This window comes from Sorex fumeus, unplaced genomic scaffold (assembly GCF_029834395.1).
Source record: "Sorex fumeus unplaced genomic scaffold, SorFum_2.1 ptg000013l, whole genome shotgun sequence".
Classification (NCBI taxonomy): domain Eukaryota; kingdom Metazoa; phylum Chordata; class Mammalia; order Eulipotyphla; family Soricidae; genus Sorex; species Sorex fumeus.
The window spans coordinates 1,035,434-1,050,516 of NW_026606070.1; the positions used below are offsets into that span (position 1 = coordinate 1,035,434).

At 40.5% G+C, this 15,083-nt stretch overlaps 1 protein-coding gene across 2 annotated transcripts in view; it reads left to right on the forward strand.

Moving 5' to 3' along the window:
• Window positions 1–15,083, forward strand: part of FAM13A (family with sequence similarity 13 member A) — a 96,534-nt gene that overhangs the window by 27,041 nt on the left and 54,410 nt on the right. Inside the window, exons 2-4 of one of the 2 annotated variants that reach the window (XM_056111234.1) lie at window positions 3,420–3,461; window positions 6,670–6,849; window positions 9,927–10,113. In XM_056111234.1, coding sequence (XP_055967209.1) covers window positions 3,420–3,461; window positions 6,670–6,849; window positions 9,927–10,113 — 409 coding nt within the window. The remainder of the gene's footprint in view (window positions 1–3,419; window positions 3,462–6,669; window positions 6,850–9,926; window positions 10,114–15,083) is intronic. The other variant, XM_056111235.1, reaches the window with a different exon arrangement.

Consider the following 15,083-nt stretch of genomic DNA (forward strand, 5'->3'; position numbering starts at 1 on the left):
CCCCCGCCCCCGCTGCCCCAATATCCAGGCAACTACTGTCTCTCCTAGGCTCATTCAAGCACCCCCTGGTGAGAAACACCCCAATTACTAATCTTGTTATTGGCTTGTTCTTGTTTCTTTTGGGGGGTGGAGGGCCTCCCAAGAAGGGCTCAGAGGACCAGAGGCTTCTCCCAGAGACTATCAGCCAGCTGGGCCCAGGAGGGCTGTGCTGCTCAGGCCCTGGTGTGTGGAGGGGTTACCCAGGCCGCCCAGAGGTGCTCAGGGACATCTAGGCTGCACCCTGCCATGTTCAAAGGACCGTGCAGGGCTCGGGATCAGACCGAGTCCGTGTGTGCGAGGGAAGCGACTTCACCTGTGCTGTCCCGGACTTTACATTCTAAAGAAGCACCTGGAAGACTTGGGTCATTTCTCTTTAAACTAAAGGAAATGTTGATGTGTTATCTTTTAATTCCCCGAGATTTGCCTAGTTTTCTCATTTTTTCACATTCATTCCTTTAAAAGGTTGAAAATAGCCCAGGTGACATCTAAGTAATTGGAATTTTCAAGAACTTTGGTAGCAAGGATTTAGATCTTTGCTCATCAGCATCTTCCGCAAATAGCATTGGAATCATCACTGAATTTTTTTTTAGCTTCTCGGAGACTTCCCCCTTCTCTAGATTTCCACCTACGGGATCAGCATTTTTGTGCAACGAATCTCCCAGATGACTCTCGAATTCACATTAGCATTGGAGACGCAATTAGAGAGTTAGTCATCCCTGAACGAGAGTGACTTCAGAGTCTGGCCCTGTTGGCTATCTCTGCCTAGCCTTCTTCTTCTTCACCTTTCTGTAATTTTTACACACACACACACACACACACACACACACACACACGCACGCACGCACGCACGCACTGAACATAAAAATACCAGAGGTGCTTTAGTGAGCAAAGAGAAATTCAGTCCAAAAGCGTGTAGGTGGATGGAGAAAACAGTTACCTCTTTCTTGTGGAATTGCTTGGACGACCAAAGGACATGATCGTAATATTTCTTTTGGAATGTGCTTTAGCATCGAGCCGACTTTTGCGTCTTCGGGGTTCCCGCCGAGTTATCATTCACATTCCACACTGATGCCGGCTCCCCAAGGCACGGTTGTGTAACTGCATCGAAAGTGGAGTACAGGAGTTAATTATACAGCGTTGAGTTTACAGAGGTGAACCACAAAGTTTCCAAAGCATGGACTGCCTGTTCCAAGGAAGGACAGAGAACTGCAAAGGATTTATTGTTGGTTATGTAACCTGGGAGCACTGTGAATAACAGGCAGTGTGAGCAGAGGAGAAACGGTCATGGCTGAAATCAAAGTCAAATAGCTAGGTCAGGCTTCCATGGACCAAGATGATTCTTGAGCGTTTTTCTGCTAATGAGTGATGGACTACAAGTCTACTGCAGTAAGTAAGAGGCAAAACTAAGCTAAAATTTTCCTGCTTCAAATCTGACTCATCTATTTCTTGGCTTTATGACTGCGGACAACTTAGTTAATATCTCATGCCTCACCCAAAAGCAGGGAGAGAAAGAGAGTCTTGTTCAGAGGGTAAACAGTGACTCAATCGACATTAAAAAAAATATATATACAATGTCGGAAACACAGTTACGTACTCAATACTGATTAGAGTATATTCATTAATTATAATTCTTAGCATCTTCCTTAAGCAGAGTTGCTCTATTTTAAAGTTTTTTCTGGGAGTTGGCTCTGGTTAATGACCATGCAAAAAAGAAACTTCAGTTTTAACTAAAGAAAGTTATCTGGAGATAAATATTGTGTTTGCTCACTGACATAATGCATACTGTGCTGAGTCGGATGATAGTATGGTAGTATATAATGAAAATAATGGTAAATAACATATAATCCCTTGAAGCACTTGAATTCATCATTTAAGACATAAGATATACATGGAAGGAAAATTCAACAGATGATTTCAAGTCAACATTCATGCCGAAAATTAAATTATATGCAATGTATATATAATACATATAATGTAATATATAAATATATATGGTCTATATTACATTATATTTATAATGTACATGTAACATATTATAATGCAATATATAATGTAATGTGTAAATATACATATGGCCTATACAATGTAATATGTTATCATTTATTATATAGTGTGATATATAGTATTTGGAATCACTGAATCACTGAAAGGTAGCCATCAACACTAATAATTAGCAATTCTTATTTTTTTTTATTTATATTTTTTATTATCTTTTAATTTTTATTTTAATTTTATTATTATATTTTTATTATCTATTATTTATATTTTTATTATATTTTATTATCTTTTCTCATCTCTTTACTCCACTGGGAGCAATTCTTATTTTGTACAGGTATCTTCTATAAAGAAGAAAGAGAAAGAGGATAATTATTATAGTTATTTGGTAAAGCTATATAGTTGTATGTGCCCTAAAGAGGTATTCCAGATTTCATTTTTTTTAAGCGTGCTTTCCAATCTTGACTTGGAAATAAACTAAGCACTTGAGAGGAACAAAAATGTGAGAATTACAGATAGGGTCACAGGTAGAAGAGCAGCTGTAGCCCTCCACCTTGTTCTAGGAGCACGGAGGCAGGCAGAATGGAACGGCCTCTAAGGGAGGCTCATGGGACAGTGCTCCAAAGCTCTCCATTTAGGCTGGCACTTTGAATTACTTTCCAAGGAATTCAGGCTTTAAGACGCAGAGGCAGAGGAAATTTCCAAATACTTCATGGAAGAGCCGTTGATTTCTTGTAAGATCAACCAAGAAGTTTCGTAGAACTTAAGATGATTTTCATGTCAAGGAATCTAAGAGGAATGCATGACTTAGATGGTTACAGAGACGGTACTGGGGCCAAGGGATACTCGCCTTGGTGTATGCAGATGCTTTGACCCGTGAGCACAGAGAAAGGAGTTGGCCCTGAGCACCACTGGGTGTAGCTCCCCCCCCAAAAAAGGGGGGGGGGAGGGGATTTTGGAACTAGATGTGTAGAAGGCAAGGTTAGTCCCTCATGTTTAGCCCTCTTGTTCCTTGCTGTTCCCCGCGGGTTCAGAATAGCGTTAGAAAGATGCTCTCCATCTCTCTCTGTCCCCTGGGGGAGGGCGGCTGAGCAGGAACAGGAGGTGGTAACTGGAACGACCACATTAACATCTGGGAAAACGAGAAGACCCTAGGCAGGACATGACAGTAGCTGGAGGGGCAGAGATGATGCCCAAATGTCGCTGGTGAGACCGTTTGTCATGGACATCGTCGAAAACGAGAAAAAGCCAGTGTTCTAGGGTCACTCCTCCTAGAACCAAGGATCTCGAAAGGGGTCAGTTGGGGCTAACGCTTTCAGCCAGATGTGTGGGGTCTGGTTCCTCGTCTAACCTAACTGCCCTTCCCTCTGCTCTTTTTCCCACAGTGCTCGCGTGTCCCAAGTGGGCAGTGTGTCAGCCAGTGGAGAGTAAGTGCCTTGCATTGTTCTTTCCTTTCCTTTTTGTCTCCTTTATGACACCGGAGGACGCTATGCAGTCGTGGTACATTCTATTGGATCTTGAGGCAACAAACAGCTAATGCTTTTTTTTGTTTTGTTTTGTTTTTCGGGTCACACTCGGCAATGCACAGGAGTTTCTCCTGGCTCTGCACTCAGGAGTTACTCCTGGCAGTGCTCAGGGGACCATATGGGATGCTGGGAATCGAACCCAGGTCGGCCGCGTGCAAGGCAAACGCCCTACCCGCTGTACTATGGCTCCAGCCCCTAATGTTTATTTTTTTAAAAACTACACAAACTAAAAGAGCAATGTTCACAGCCCTGAAAAGTTTTTTCCGTTAAAATTGATCATTTTCTTATGGGGAAACTTAATGTTCTGATGTGAGTTTTCCAGTGCGGGTGAGCGAGTGACGCCGTAGTAGTCATTTGAATGTCTGAGATTTTCATTGATTTCAGTAAGAAGAATGAAATGTCAGAAAATTTCAGTAAAAATAAATGTCAGGGCCAATTCCTATTTGCAAAACATTCTGGGTACTTTTGGAGTTATCTTGCTTTGGAAGGTGACTCCATTAAAGGTCAAGGAGTTATCTGGGTCTCTGTTTCTTTGACTTAGTTCAGCCTGCATTTACCCAGCAAAGTGTCACACGTAGCAGCGGAAAGGCTTCCTGTCAGATCAGCTTCGTGTTCTGCCCGCGGGGATCTTGAAGTCTAAGAGGAACGCTCACACACAAACAAAACAAGTCAGCTGTGTGGCCAGTTGGTTTAGCTCAGGGCAAGGGCGGCCTTTATGAGTTTGTGTACTCATGGCCCTTTGACCTTTGAAGGCCACTAACCAAACCTGGACTAAAATCGAAACGCCCACTGACCTGCCCTCATGCACCTTTCTGACCGAATCGTTCCTCAGATTTGGGCCACATGACCCTATTTCTGGAATAGGTCAGCAGCCTTGCGTCGGTTCTTCTCACATGTGGTAGCGTTTTAGCATTTGTTCAAATCTCATCTTCCCCCGAGAAGCTATCCTTGACCACCCACTGCTGCTGTCCTCAGGCTTGATTTGATGCAATCAACCCATCTCTGAGAATTCGTGACTTGTGTGTGCTTTTTTTTTTTTTTGCTTCACAGCAGTGCCATAAACGCCATAAATATAGGACCTTATCATTCGTTTTGTTTTCACAGCCCTCATGCCTATATCCTGCATGCTACACCAAGTATTCGTGAAAACGTCCTTGTCCAAAGATTTTCCCATCATTCCTTGGGATGCTAAGATGCCACACAGTGCTAGGCCTTCTGCATGCTTTGCCCTTTGCGACTTCTCCCAAGCCCTGTGTGTGAGCCTTCGGGGACATGTTTCATCAGCAGGAATCAGATGGGGTGGAGGGGTCGTGACAAGAAGGAAGAAAGAAAAAAATAGAAGCCTTGACTGCGATGAATCTAGAACTAGCACTTTTGTATGGTGGGGCTCTGTTTCCTAATTTGTGAAGTGACAAAGCAATCAGATTGACCTCTCGTAGCTCTGTAAACTCTGGAGAGATTCCAGGATTGCATCAAGGTTGTGTATTTGTGTATTTGTTTCCTAATAATTTTCACTTATATGTCTGGGTAGTTTTAAAAAGTTGTAGGATGGGTCTTTATGTCTGTGTTAATTTACTCATTCCCTGTGCTAATGTTGAAAACACCTCGAGGAAGAGTTTTAAATGCTTCTGTTGAACTAGACTTGCTCGTTGTTTTAAAATACTTTTAAACTAATTCATCTCTGTTATACAATGATCTTTAGAAAAAATGGAGTTATTAAATTTTCAAGACCCATTTTTGTCAGCTTTATTGAGATATAAGTGATACAAAAAAATCCTACATATTTAATGTATACAGTTTGACTCCTGATTGTTATTCTCTTTTCAAGGAACAGAAAACATAATTTGAGATGTTTAGAATTTTACATGATAGCTTGTTTAGCATTAAATAGTGCAATGATAAAAGAAAGATTAGACATGTTGAAAGATTCTATACTTTTAAAAATGCTACCATCTCTGTCTTACATGTATAACCTAGGCTTACCTATTTTACTCAGAGTATGCAAAAAAAAATCTATTCTTCTTAATTCGGATATATATATATATATATGCACATACATAATACAACTCGGCAGAGTCTGGCGAATTCCCCATAGTGTACCCAAAATGCCAAATACCAGTAACAATGATGGGTCTCATTCTCCTAAAGAGCCTTGAGTATAATCTCAGGGCTAGGATGAAGGAGACGTTACTGGGGCCTGCTCGAGGCAATCGACGAATAACAGGATGGTCGTGATCGTGATTGTGATACATAATACACATATGTTTGAATATTTGAATATTTTCAAGAATACAACTTTAGTCATTTATGGCATAATTTAATTGAATAAAGGTTTGGAAAAATTTCCATTCTGTTATATGATCGCTCTGATAAAATGGGTTGTTCAGTACCATTATTCCTATGCAATTTTATCTGTAAAGGATCTAAATAGATAGTAGGTATCATGAAATTACTTGTGCCCATTTGCTTTGTAAATTATGCTCTCCCTCTCTGTCGAACTGGTATGAGACTGGAGGAAGGTCGGCTTTGTAAGAATAGATCCATTCTTACTTTATGAGGGAAGTAAGCTCTCCTCATTCTGCCTGATAGTGAATGACCTCTATTTCCTGAATTCCTCCTATAATTATTGCTAGATTTACTATGAGCATTTCAATAATCCTGGACTCAGGATGATGAGAAACATGGGTATAAAATTGGTGGAAACTGTATGGTTTAGTTTTTAACTCGTGACGCAAACAAGGCCTCATCTCTCATCTCTGCACAAGCTGCAGTAGGGCTTCCATTAACAATATTAATATCGGGGCTGGAGCGATAGCACAGCGGGTAGGTGTTTGCCTTGCACGCAGCCGGCCCGGGTTCGATTCCCAGCATCCCATATGGTCCCCTGAGCACCGCCAGGAGTAACTCCTGAGTGCAGAGCTAGGAGTAACCTCTGTGCGTCGCCAGGTGTGACCCAAAAAGAAAAAAAAATATATATATATTAATATTTCCAAAATTATGGGCACTTGTTTAAAAAAAGAAAAGAAAAGAAAACCGTTGATAAACTGGTTTAGGGGTTTTTTTGTTTGTTTGTTTGTTTTTTAATCGTCTCTGTGTTCCTTTTGTCCAGACTTCTAGAAAGAACCATCCGGTCAGCCGTCGAGCAGCATCTTTTTGATGTCAGTGGCCCTGGAGGCCAAAGCTCAGAAGCCTCAGAGCCTCGACCCTCCTCAGCATCTTCCAGCACATCCGCCAGACAGCGACGGCGTCTGTGCATGCAGAGAGACGAAGCTCCACCGGACCCAGACCTGTGAGTGGGCTTGGCGTCGCTCCTTGGCGCTTCCTGCTTCTCCTTTACGGAACCTGCACCTGCATCAATCACCAACACTCGCACCCCCACGCCTCGGGTGCTTTGTGTTGAGATGCTCATGGTGGAGGAATCTTGTTCTTCTCTTTTCAGGGAACAGAAAACATGCTTTGAGATAGTTAGTATTTTACATAATTCTATTGGTACTCTCCTAAAACTTTTTTTTTTAAAAAAATCAGTTAAGTTGATGCAGACTCTGAAATATTAAAATAGGGGCAGAGAGAACACCACAAGCAAGGCTCTTGTCACCCATGCGGCCAACTCTGGTTTGATTCCCAGCACTATGTCGAGTCTTTGAGTACCATAGGAAGTGATCCCTGAGCACGAAGCCAGAAGTAAGCCCTGAGCATTGCTGGGCATGGCCCCCATGGAGGAAGCTCCCACCAAAATAGATAATATTTTGTGTTGTAGTATATTATTAAATTGTATAGTTTAATAATAGTGACTTCTAATATTTTGGCTATAAAAACTTAAAGCTACAACCAGTGAACAAAACATCTACAACTGGGGCCATAGCAATAGATAGTTGGTCGACCCAGGATCGATTCTGGTGCCCCATATTGTCCCCCTGAATCCCACCAGGAGTGATCCCTGAACACAGAGCCTAAGCACATCTGGGTGTAGCCCAAAAGGAAAACAAACAAAAGTTTTTTTATTTTTTTTTGTTTTTGTTTTTTGGGTCACACCCGGCGACGCACAGGAGTTACACCTGGTTCATGCACTCAGGAGTTACTCTTGGCCGTGCTCGGGGGACCATATGGGATGATGAGAATCGAACCTAGGTTGGCGGCATGCAAGGCAAATGCCCTACCCGCTGTACTATTGCTCCAGCCCCAAACAAAAGTATTTTTAAGAATATATATTTTTTTACATAAAAGAGTTCTGTTTAATAATAAATTAATTTAGAAGGGTTTGTGGCAATGTTATTAATCTTGGTGGTAAATGGCTGAAGGTTTATTTTGTGATGATCTCCTGAATTTTTTTTCTTCACGTTTGAAAGCGTCAAAGTGAATTTTTTTTAAAATACATTCTTTTTTATATGGAAGTAATTCCATATGTCAAAAGACAGTAAGCTAGAAAATCATAAAAATTTTTTATTATATACGTATATCAAATGTGTACTGCGTGGTAAGCTAGAAGAACAGATTTTTATCAGGAATCAATAAATCTCTCGGTATTTCTCAAGCATTCAGTATGTGTATGTTTAGGTAAAGAAAGTGGTAAAGAGAAAACACTGGAAAGTGAAAACCAGAAATAAGGTAGAGATGGTTAAAGAGAGCCGAGAGATGGCACTCCAGGTTGGCTCCCGCCTCGGGCCTGGTTGGAGTTTGGACAGGAGACACCACCAATAGGTTAGCAGAGACCCGCCTGGAAAAACCATATTTCCACATGCTCATGACCACATGCTCGATTGCATGTATTTATTTTGATAGACTTTATTCTACTCATTCAGTTCTAAAAGATTTTAAAAGATCATAAAATTGTCTTTCCAGATTATTTCAGGGACCGGAGAGATAGCCCCATGGGTCAGACACTTCCCTTCCATGTAATCCTGGTTCAAATCTCCAGCACCCCGTAAGGTTCTCCGAGTCCCGCCTGGAATGACCCCAGAGAACAGGCCCAGAAATAAGTTCTTCACTGAGCATGAGGGAAAAATATCCCCCAAAAATTTGGCTATTTTTTTTTTAAAAATATTCTGGTAATATTTAATTCATAATTTTGCCTTCAATATAGCCAAAAAAAGGAATATGAAATAGGTTGAAGAATAAGTATTTAATACTGTCTTTTATTTTTGGATGCTATTAAATTGTAGTCAAAGGATCATCAGCTTTTACTTATTAAAACTCACTTATTTTGCTGCTGTTAGGGTTATAACAGGAAAGTCAAAATGTTATTCCTTCGTATATTAGCAAATATATGGAGCACTGCTTTTGCTCGATTTGCTCGAGTGGGCCCAGTAACGTCTCCACCGTAAGACTTATTGTTACTGTGTTTAGCATATCGAATACGTCACGGGTAGCTTGCCAGGCTTTGCCGTGCTACTTTTGGTAGCTTGCCGGGCTCTCCAAGAGGAAGAATATATATATTCTGCTTTTACTCCATGGTATAATAAAAAGGAAATGTTTACAATGTAGATGAATCAAAGTACATTAAATCCATCAAGCTCATAATCATGAAATTTAAGGCCATTTGTTTTGTTTTGTTTTTTGTTTTTGTGTTTGAGTGACACCCAGCAGTGCTCAAGGCTTGCTCCTGGCTCTAATGTCAGGGATACCCCCCCCCACATACACACACAGGATCGCGGTGACCTATATGATGTTGGGATTGAACCTAGATTGAACACACACAAGGCAAATGCCCTACCTGCTTTATTATCTCTCTGGCCCTCAAGTCTATTTCAAACCCTAAGTCATGAAAAACTTCCAATTATAAGGTTACATCGTGAAACTCAGTACTGGGAAATAATAAATCCATATTTCAGCTAAGATACTTCATCTTACATAGTATTTTTTATTAATAAACTATTTCTACTAAGATTATCCAATGCGTATTTAGGTATTCGTGCATTTCTATTCTACAAAAACATCGATCATTTGGGAAAATCACAATGTCCTGTTCTAGAGAAAACGTCCCTGTCTTTCCTCTTCAATTTTCATTTATTAATTTATAAGATTTATGAGTACAGTGTTAGTATATGTCTCTATGTAATGTCAGTAATTGGAAATTTCTTTGTCAACATGCAGTTTTCTTCGTGTTTGAATATAAATTCTTTGGGATACAAATACTAAAGCTGTTCATTGGTCAGAACACAGCCTTTGCCAATTGCCTCTAGGAATAAATGATCTATTAATGCGATTTATTTGGCATGAAGTAGCACTCTGTTCATAGTTGGATCAAAGATGCAAGCTAGAATTTCAGGGCTTGCTTATGAGTTTTCATGTGATTTGTTGTTATTAACATGTCCTCTTTTTTCCTTATGAAATAAAATTAAATGTTTTTGTTTTTTTTTTTAATTCAAGGGGACTTCTCAACAAAGAAAATACTTCGCCTGGGTTCAGCAATCTTGGTGATTGTATTTTGAATACTCAGGCAGTGGAAATATTCCATGAAAATACTTCTGGGCATATTGAAGAAGGAAGCAAATATAAACATCAGAAATCCAGTACCAAACTTTCTGAGCTCAATGAAAATCAAGAAGGTCTTGTGGTAAGTGAATAATCCTATACAATGTCTATGTGTAGCCAGTTAAGAAAGTTCACATCTCTTTCTCCTTTGTTTCGTGAAAGACAAAAAATATAGAGTTTCAGTATTTTTTTCACAGATTTATAGTATAAGTTCTGAGACCTTGGAGTATGTCTATTTGTGTTTCCTTTATATATATATATATAAAGTTAAGGCTGAGAAACATATTCTTCCAGAGAACTGGGGACAGCCCTCACTTCAATTTCCCTGTCCCTCGAATTGGTTTGATCATCTCATTCTTTTATGCATTTCTAATATTTGTTATTATAGTAAAATTGTCAATCGAGGATTTTTGCTATTTTCTCCATCCTATTTGACCTTGCTTGCATGAACATGTGAAAAAGAATTAATGAACAATCCCAAAGTAAGGTAATGGGAAAATATTTGGAAAAGACCAGTTATCTTTGTGTTTAGAAACTTCTTATTCAGAGATACAGTTTGACTCTAATTTATAAAGTATTTTATTCTAAATAAATCAGAAACAAATAAAAAGTTACTCTACACAGTTGCTATGGACCCGAGTCCTGAATCACTAATTTGATATATAAGTTCTTACAGATGATTTACTTTAACTACTAGTACTGCATCCTTCTTCATATATGCTTTAGTTTCTCTTGGGGGGGGGCGGGAATGAGAACCAAATTCTGTCTACAAATTCTCTCAGTAATAAGAAAAGGTAGCTGAAGTTGAAATTCGTGATATGCACTAGAGTGCCCAATAAATGCAGGTGATATCCGCTATTCCTGTAGATTGTGTAACATCTTTCATCTCCCCTATCTCTGACCAATTTTCAGCTACATGTTGAATTTTCCAGAAGTAAACAAAAGTTCTGTGGGGGTTTTTTTTTTAGTTAATTTTTGGGCCACACGCAGCGATACTCAGGGGTTACTCAAGACTGCACTCAGGAATCACTCCTGGTGGGGTCCCAGGGATCACACAGGATGTTGGGGATCGAACCCAGGGTGACCTCGTGAAGGCAAGCGTCATTTGTGCTGGAGACAAAATCGCTCTGGCCCCTGGATCACCCGATTGCCAGCTTCTCCTGTGCTCAAAGAAGATTTCTGATTTTGTCCTAATCTAAATATATGAAAATATTAATCTGGGGGAAAATCTATTTCGTCTCATCCCTGAGTTTCTTCAAGCCCTGTTCCTGCAAGTAACTTGAGGAGCTGGGAGAGAAGTAGCCAGCCAGGGTACAGCATCATCAGTCAGGTCTCAAAGCATTTCAACTTTAGAACTGTTGCATGTAAACTGGGTTTTGTATGTGTTTTTTTTTTAACATTCTTTCTTATTTTTGAGAAAATTGCACCTGTAAATGAATGATACTAACTTCTCAGTTCTCTACATGGACTAATCTCTTTGCTTATCTGCCAAAGAGAATTGCAGTGACTAAAAAATCTGAAAGTTGACTAAGAAAGAGCGTAGTTATTTCTCGGAAGCTCTTTGTTCCCCATAAGTCCTCACATTCATGCCTTTCTTCCTCTTGGAATAGTATATTAAGTTGGCTTCATGTACTAACAAATAGAATTGGAAAAGTATATATAGTTTCTCTTTAGAATATGTGTTCTGGTGGCGTAGAACAACAGCCAGGGCTCTTACCTTGCACGTAGCTGACTTGGGTTCAATCCCCACCACCACATGTTCCCCTGAGCCCGCCAGGAGTGATTCCTGAGCACAGAGCCACGAGTAAGCCCTGAGCACCACCAGAAGTCACTCAGAAACATAACACTAATACTAATATTTATTCGCCAAAGACTGTGATCCTGAGAATTGGAAATCATGTTTAAAAGTAAGATATCATCTCATAACCATATCCATAACATTCACATGTCAGTTCAATAAAATATAATACTAGTGGATTTTATTAATGGAAATGTTGGCATATCCTATTTTAAATCATTCGGATGGGAAACCTAATTCTGTTTTGCTCTTTTCTGGGAAAGGATTTGCTTCCATCTCTCTTACCTGCCCTTTTCCACATTCCTGGACTGTGCGTATCACCTGTTAGCATAAGTGAGTTCAATGGACTGTGTCTTTGTTGCGGTGAATAATTTAAATCCCTCTCAGCCTAGCTGAGGCAGAGGACGGTGGTGTCTCTCCTAACTCTCCTATTCCAGGGGTTTTTCAGCCTACCGTCGCAGGGCTCCGCAGCCTGGGAGCCAAATCCGATTGTGCTGACGAGGCACCTGAGGCCCATTTCTCTAGATTCCATCCGAAAAGTTCATTTGTGCATCTAACTCCCCCCCCTTTATTTTGAACTTTCCCATTTTGCTTTTTTCCCTCAACTGCCCTCCAGAATCTTTCCACTGAGCTTTAAATTCTTTATACCCTGACCAAACACCTCTTTCTATAGCAGAAAAAAATAATAATAATAACAAAAGAAAAGAATTATACGTAATTGCATGCCTGTACATGCCAGGAAATATAGTAGAGCCCAAAGCATACAAGAGTGAGGAAAATAGTAATCAGTGAGACCAAAGATAGATGACACAGGAAAAAAGTAAAGCAGAAAAAGGGGTGGTAGCTGAAATGGGACCGGAAATGCATTTATAAAGAGTGATCGCACAAAACCTGCCAAGAATTTGACAGTTAAATATAAAGACAGCGTTTGGAAGGAAGTCGCACATGTTGGGTATACCCCCCATACAATCCCCCCGAAAAAAAACCCTAGAGACCAGAGAGATAGTACTTTTTCTCTAGGATACAATTAAGAATTTGGATTAAAAACATTACTTAGACATGCATTTTATCCAGTAATCTTGCTTCTTTACTCTGTCCTACAGACATGATCTTAAATCTGGAAGAAACCTTAAGTATTAACTTGTTCACCAAAGACTATAATCCTGAGAATTGGAAATTTTAATGTTTAAGAGTAAGAGATCATATCTGTAACATTCACATGTCAGTTCAATGAAATATTGTGTTGATTTGAAATTATGGCTCTGAAAGCTCTGTGATAAATGAAACATAGCTCTTTAAATATCTTAGGTCCTTTGCACTTATTATCTATTTCAATCCTCCCTCTGATCCATACAGTGGATGTTGTTATGTTATTCTCAGCACCACCACCAATATCAGCATCATTCTAAATTTGAGAAAATTTTCACCCAGAAGATTAATCCATTTGTTCAAAGCAATACACAAGTGGTAATCTGAGATTCTATCCTTTTTCTTCAATGTTAATAGTAGGTTGTGAGGTATGTCACTTGCCTGGCCTGTATTTGACCCCAATTGAAATCCCTGGCACCACATATGGTCCCCGAGCACAGAGCCTCAGAGTAAGCCCTGAACACCACTAAGTGTGTACCCAAAAAAAACAAACAAAAAGTAGATTACAAAGCACCATCTACAGTGTCTGACTTCTGTGCCCCCTCAGGGACTATAACCAAGGAAATATGATAACTCAGAGCAACGTATGACTTAGCGTGGCAGTGCTAGTAGTTAGACACATTTGGCACTCCACCCTCTGTATTCTTGATACCTTCTGTGTTATTAAACTAATTCTATAATAAGCACTGTATTTCCTACTTTAAAAAAAAATAAAATATAGCCCTGTAGCTCTCCTATTGATAAACAGTATTTAGTTCATGTCTCGCGTGGCCTCTGGAATCACAGGGCAGGCTCAAGAAGGAGCTTGGGGGCTGCAGTCAGGCTGAACTTCAGTTCCAGCTTCATCCCTCAAAAGTCATAGCAAGTGGGCAGATTACGTTGCCTGTAGAAATAATATCTCACGTGTTTTCTCACTGTGAGTGAAGTGCAGTGAAACTACTAAGATGGTAACAATGATAATCACCAAAAAGCACAGTGACTATTCCAGTCCCGGTCTGATCTCTCTGCTTCTGACCCATGCTGTGGACTCTCCATGCTGTTTCTCTGGGCAACTGTCTGTCCATGTCACTGGCTGTCCGTGTGGGTGGATCTAGCTGAGAGGCCCTGCTTGATCCTTATTCCTTTTGTGCCGTGCTGTGTTTGAAACTCGGTGCTTTTCCTCACACCTGCTGTCCTCTGACCACAGTGATTTGTTTTCTCTGTTCCCCACTTCTCTGTCTGCTCCTCCCCGAAGGAGGTAGATGACACCCAGATTTTTGTCTCTTGCTCTTTACCCGTGATGTATTCAATATACCAAACACAGTAACAACAAAATCTCCAATGGAGACGTTACTGGGCCCGCTCGAGCAAATCGATGAACAACGGGAGGGCCTTTACCTTTACCTTTTGCTCTTTTCCATCAGGACTTTTCTTTGAGAGCACTTTAATCTCCACTTGCAGGCTTTCCAACGTCACCTCTCTACAGTGACGTCCACATCAATGTCTGATCGACGTTCTCTGAATAGTGCTTCAAAGGCATCATGCAAAAGCCAAATACATCATCTTTCTCTCCTCGATTTCGTTTTCTCTGAACCTGGCCAACTGATTGTGTCACATCCGCATCTGCGTCATCATCGTCAGAGTCCTCTCTGATTATCACTTGTCAAAATTTGAAAGTCCAGTTGACTTTTCATGTGTCATGAAAAGTCCTTGTATCTTGCCATTACAAAACGGAGGCCCACGGTATGCCTCATGTGAAAGGTCGTCATAACCACCCAGTGTCTCACAACACCTCCACTCTCTTCCTTCTCCAAACTTTCTCATCCACGGCCTCAGAACAGTCGTCTACTTAATGCAGAAATTGCTAGCTCTGCTTTCAGTGCAGTTCAACCCAGTTAGAACTTCCAATCCCAAACTGCATTCCAATGACTGACTGAATGGTGTGAATGCAATATCAAAAGACCAACCATCAGAGCCAGAAAGAGAGTCTGGCAGGTAAGGTGTTGCTTGCCTGATGCGAAGCCAACCCACGGCTATTCTGCATCTGGTTCCCTAAACCCCACCAGAAGTGATCCCGGAATTTAGAGGTAGGAGTAAGCCCTGAGCACAGCCAGGTGTTGCCACAA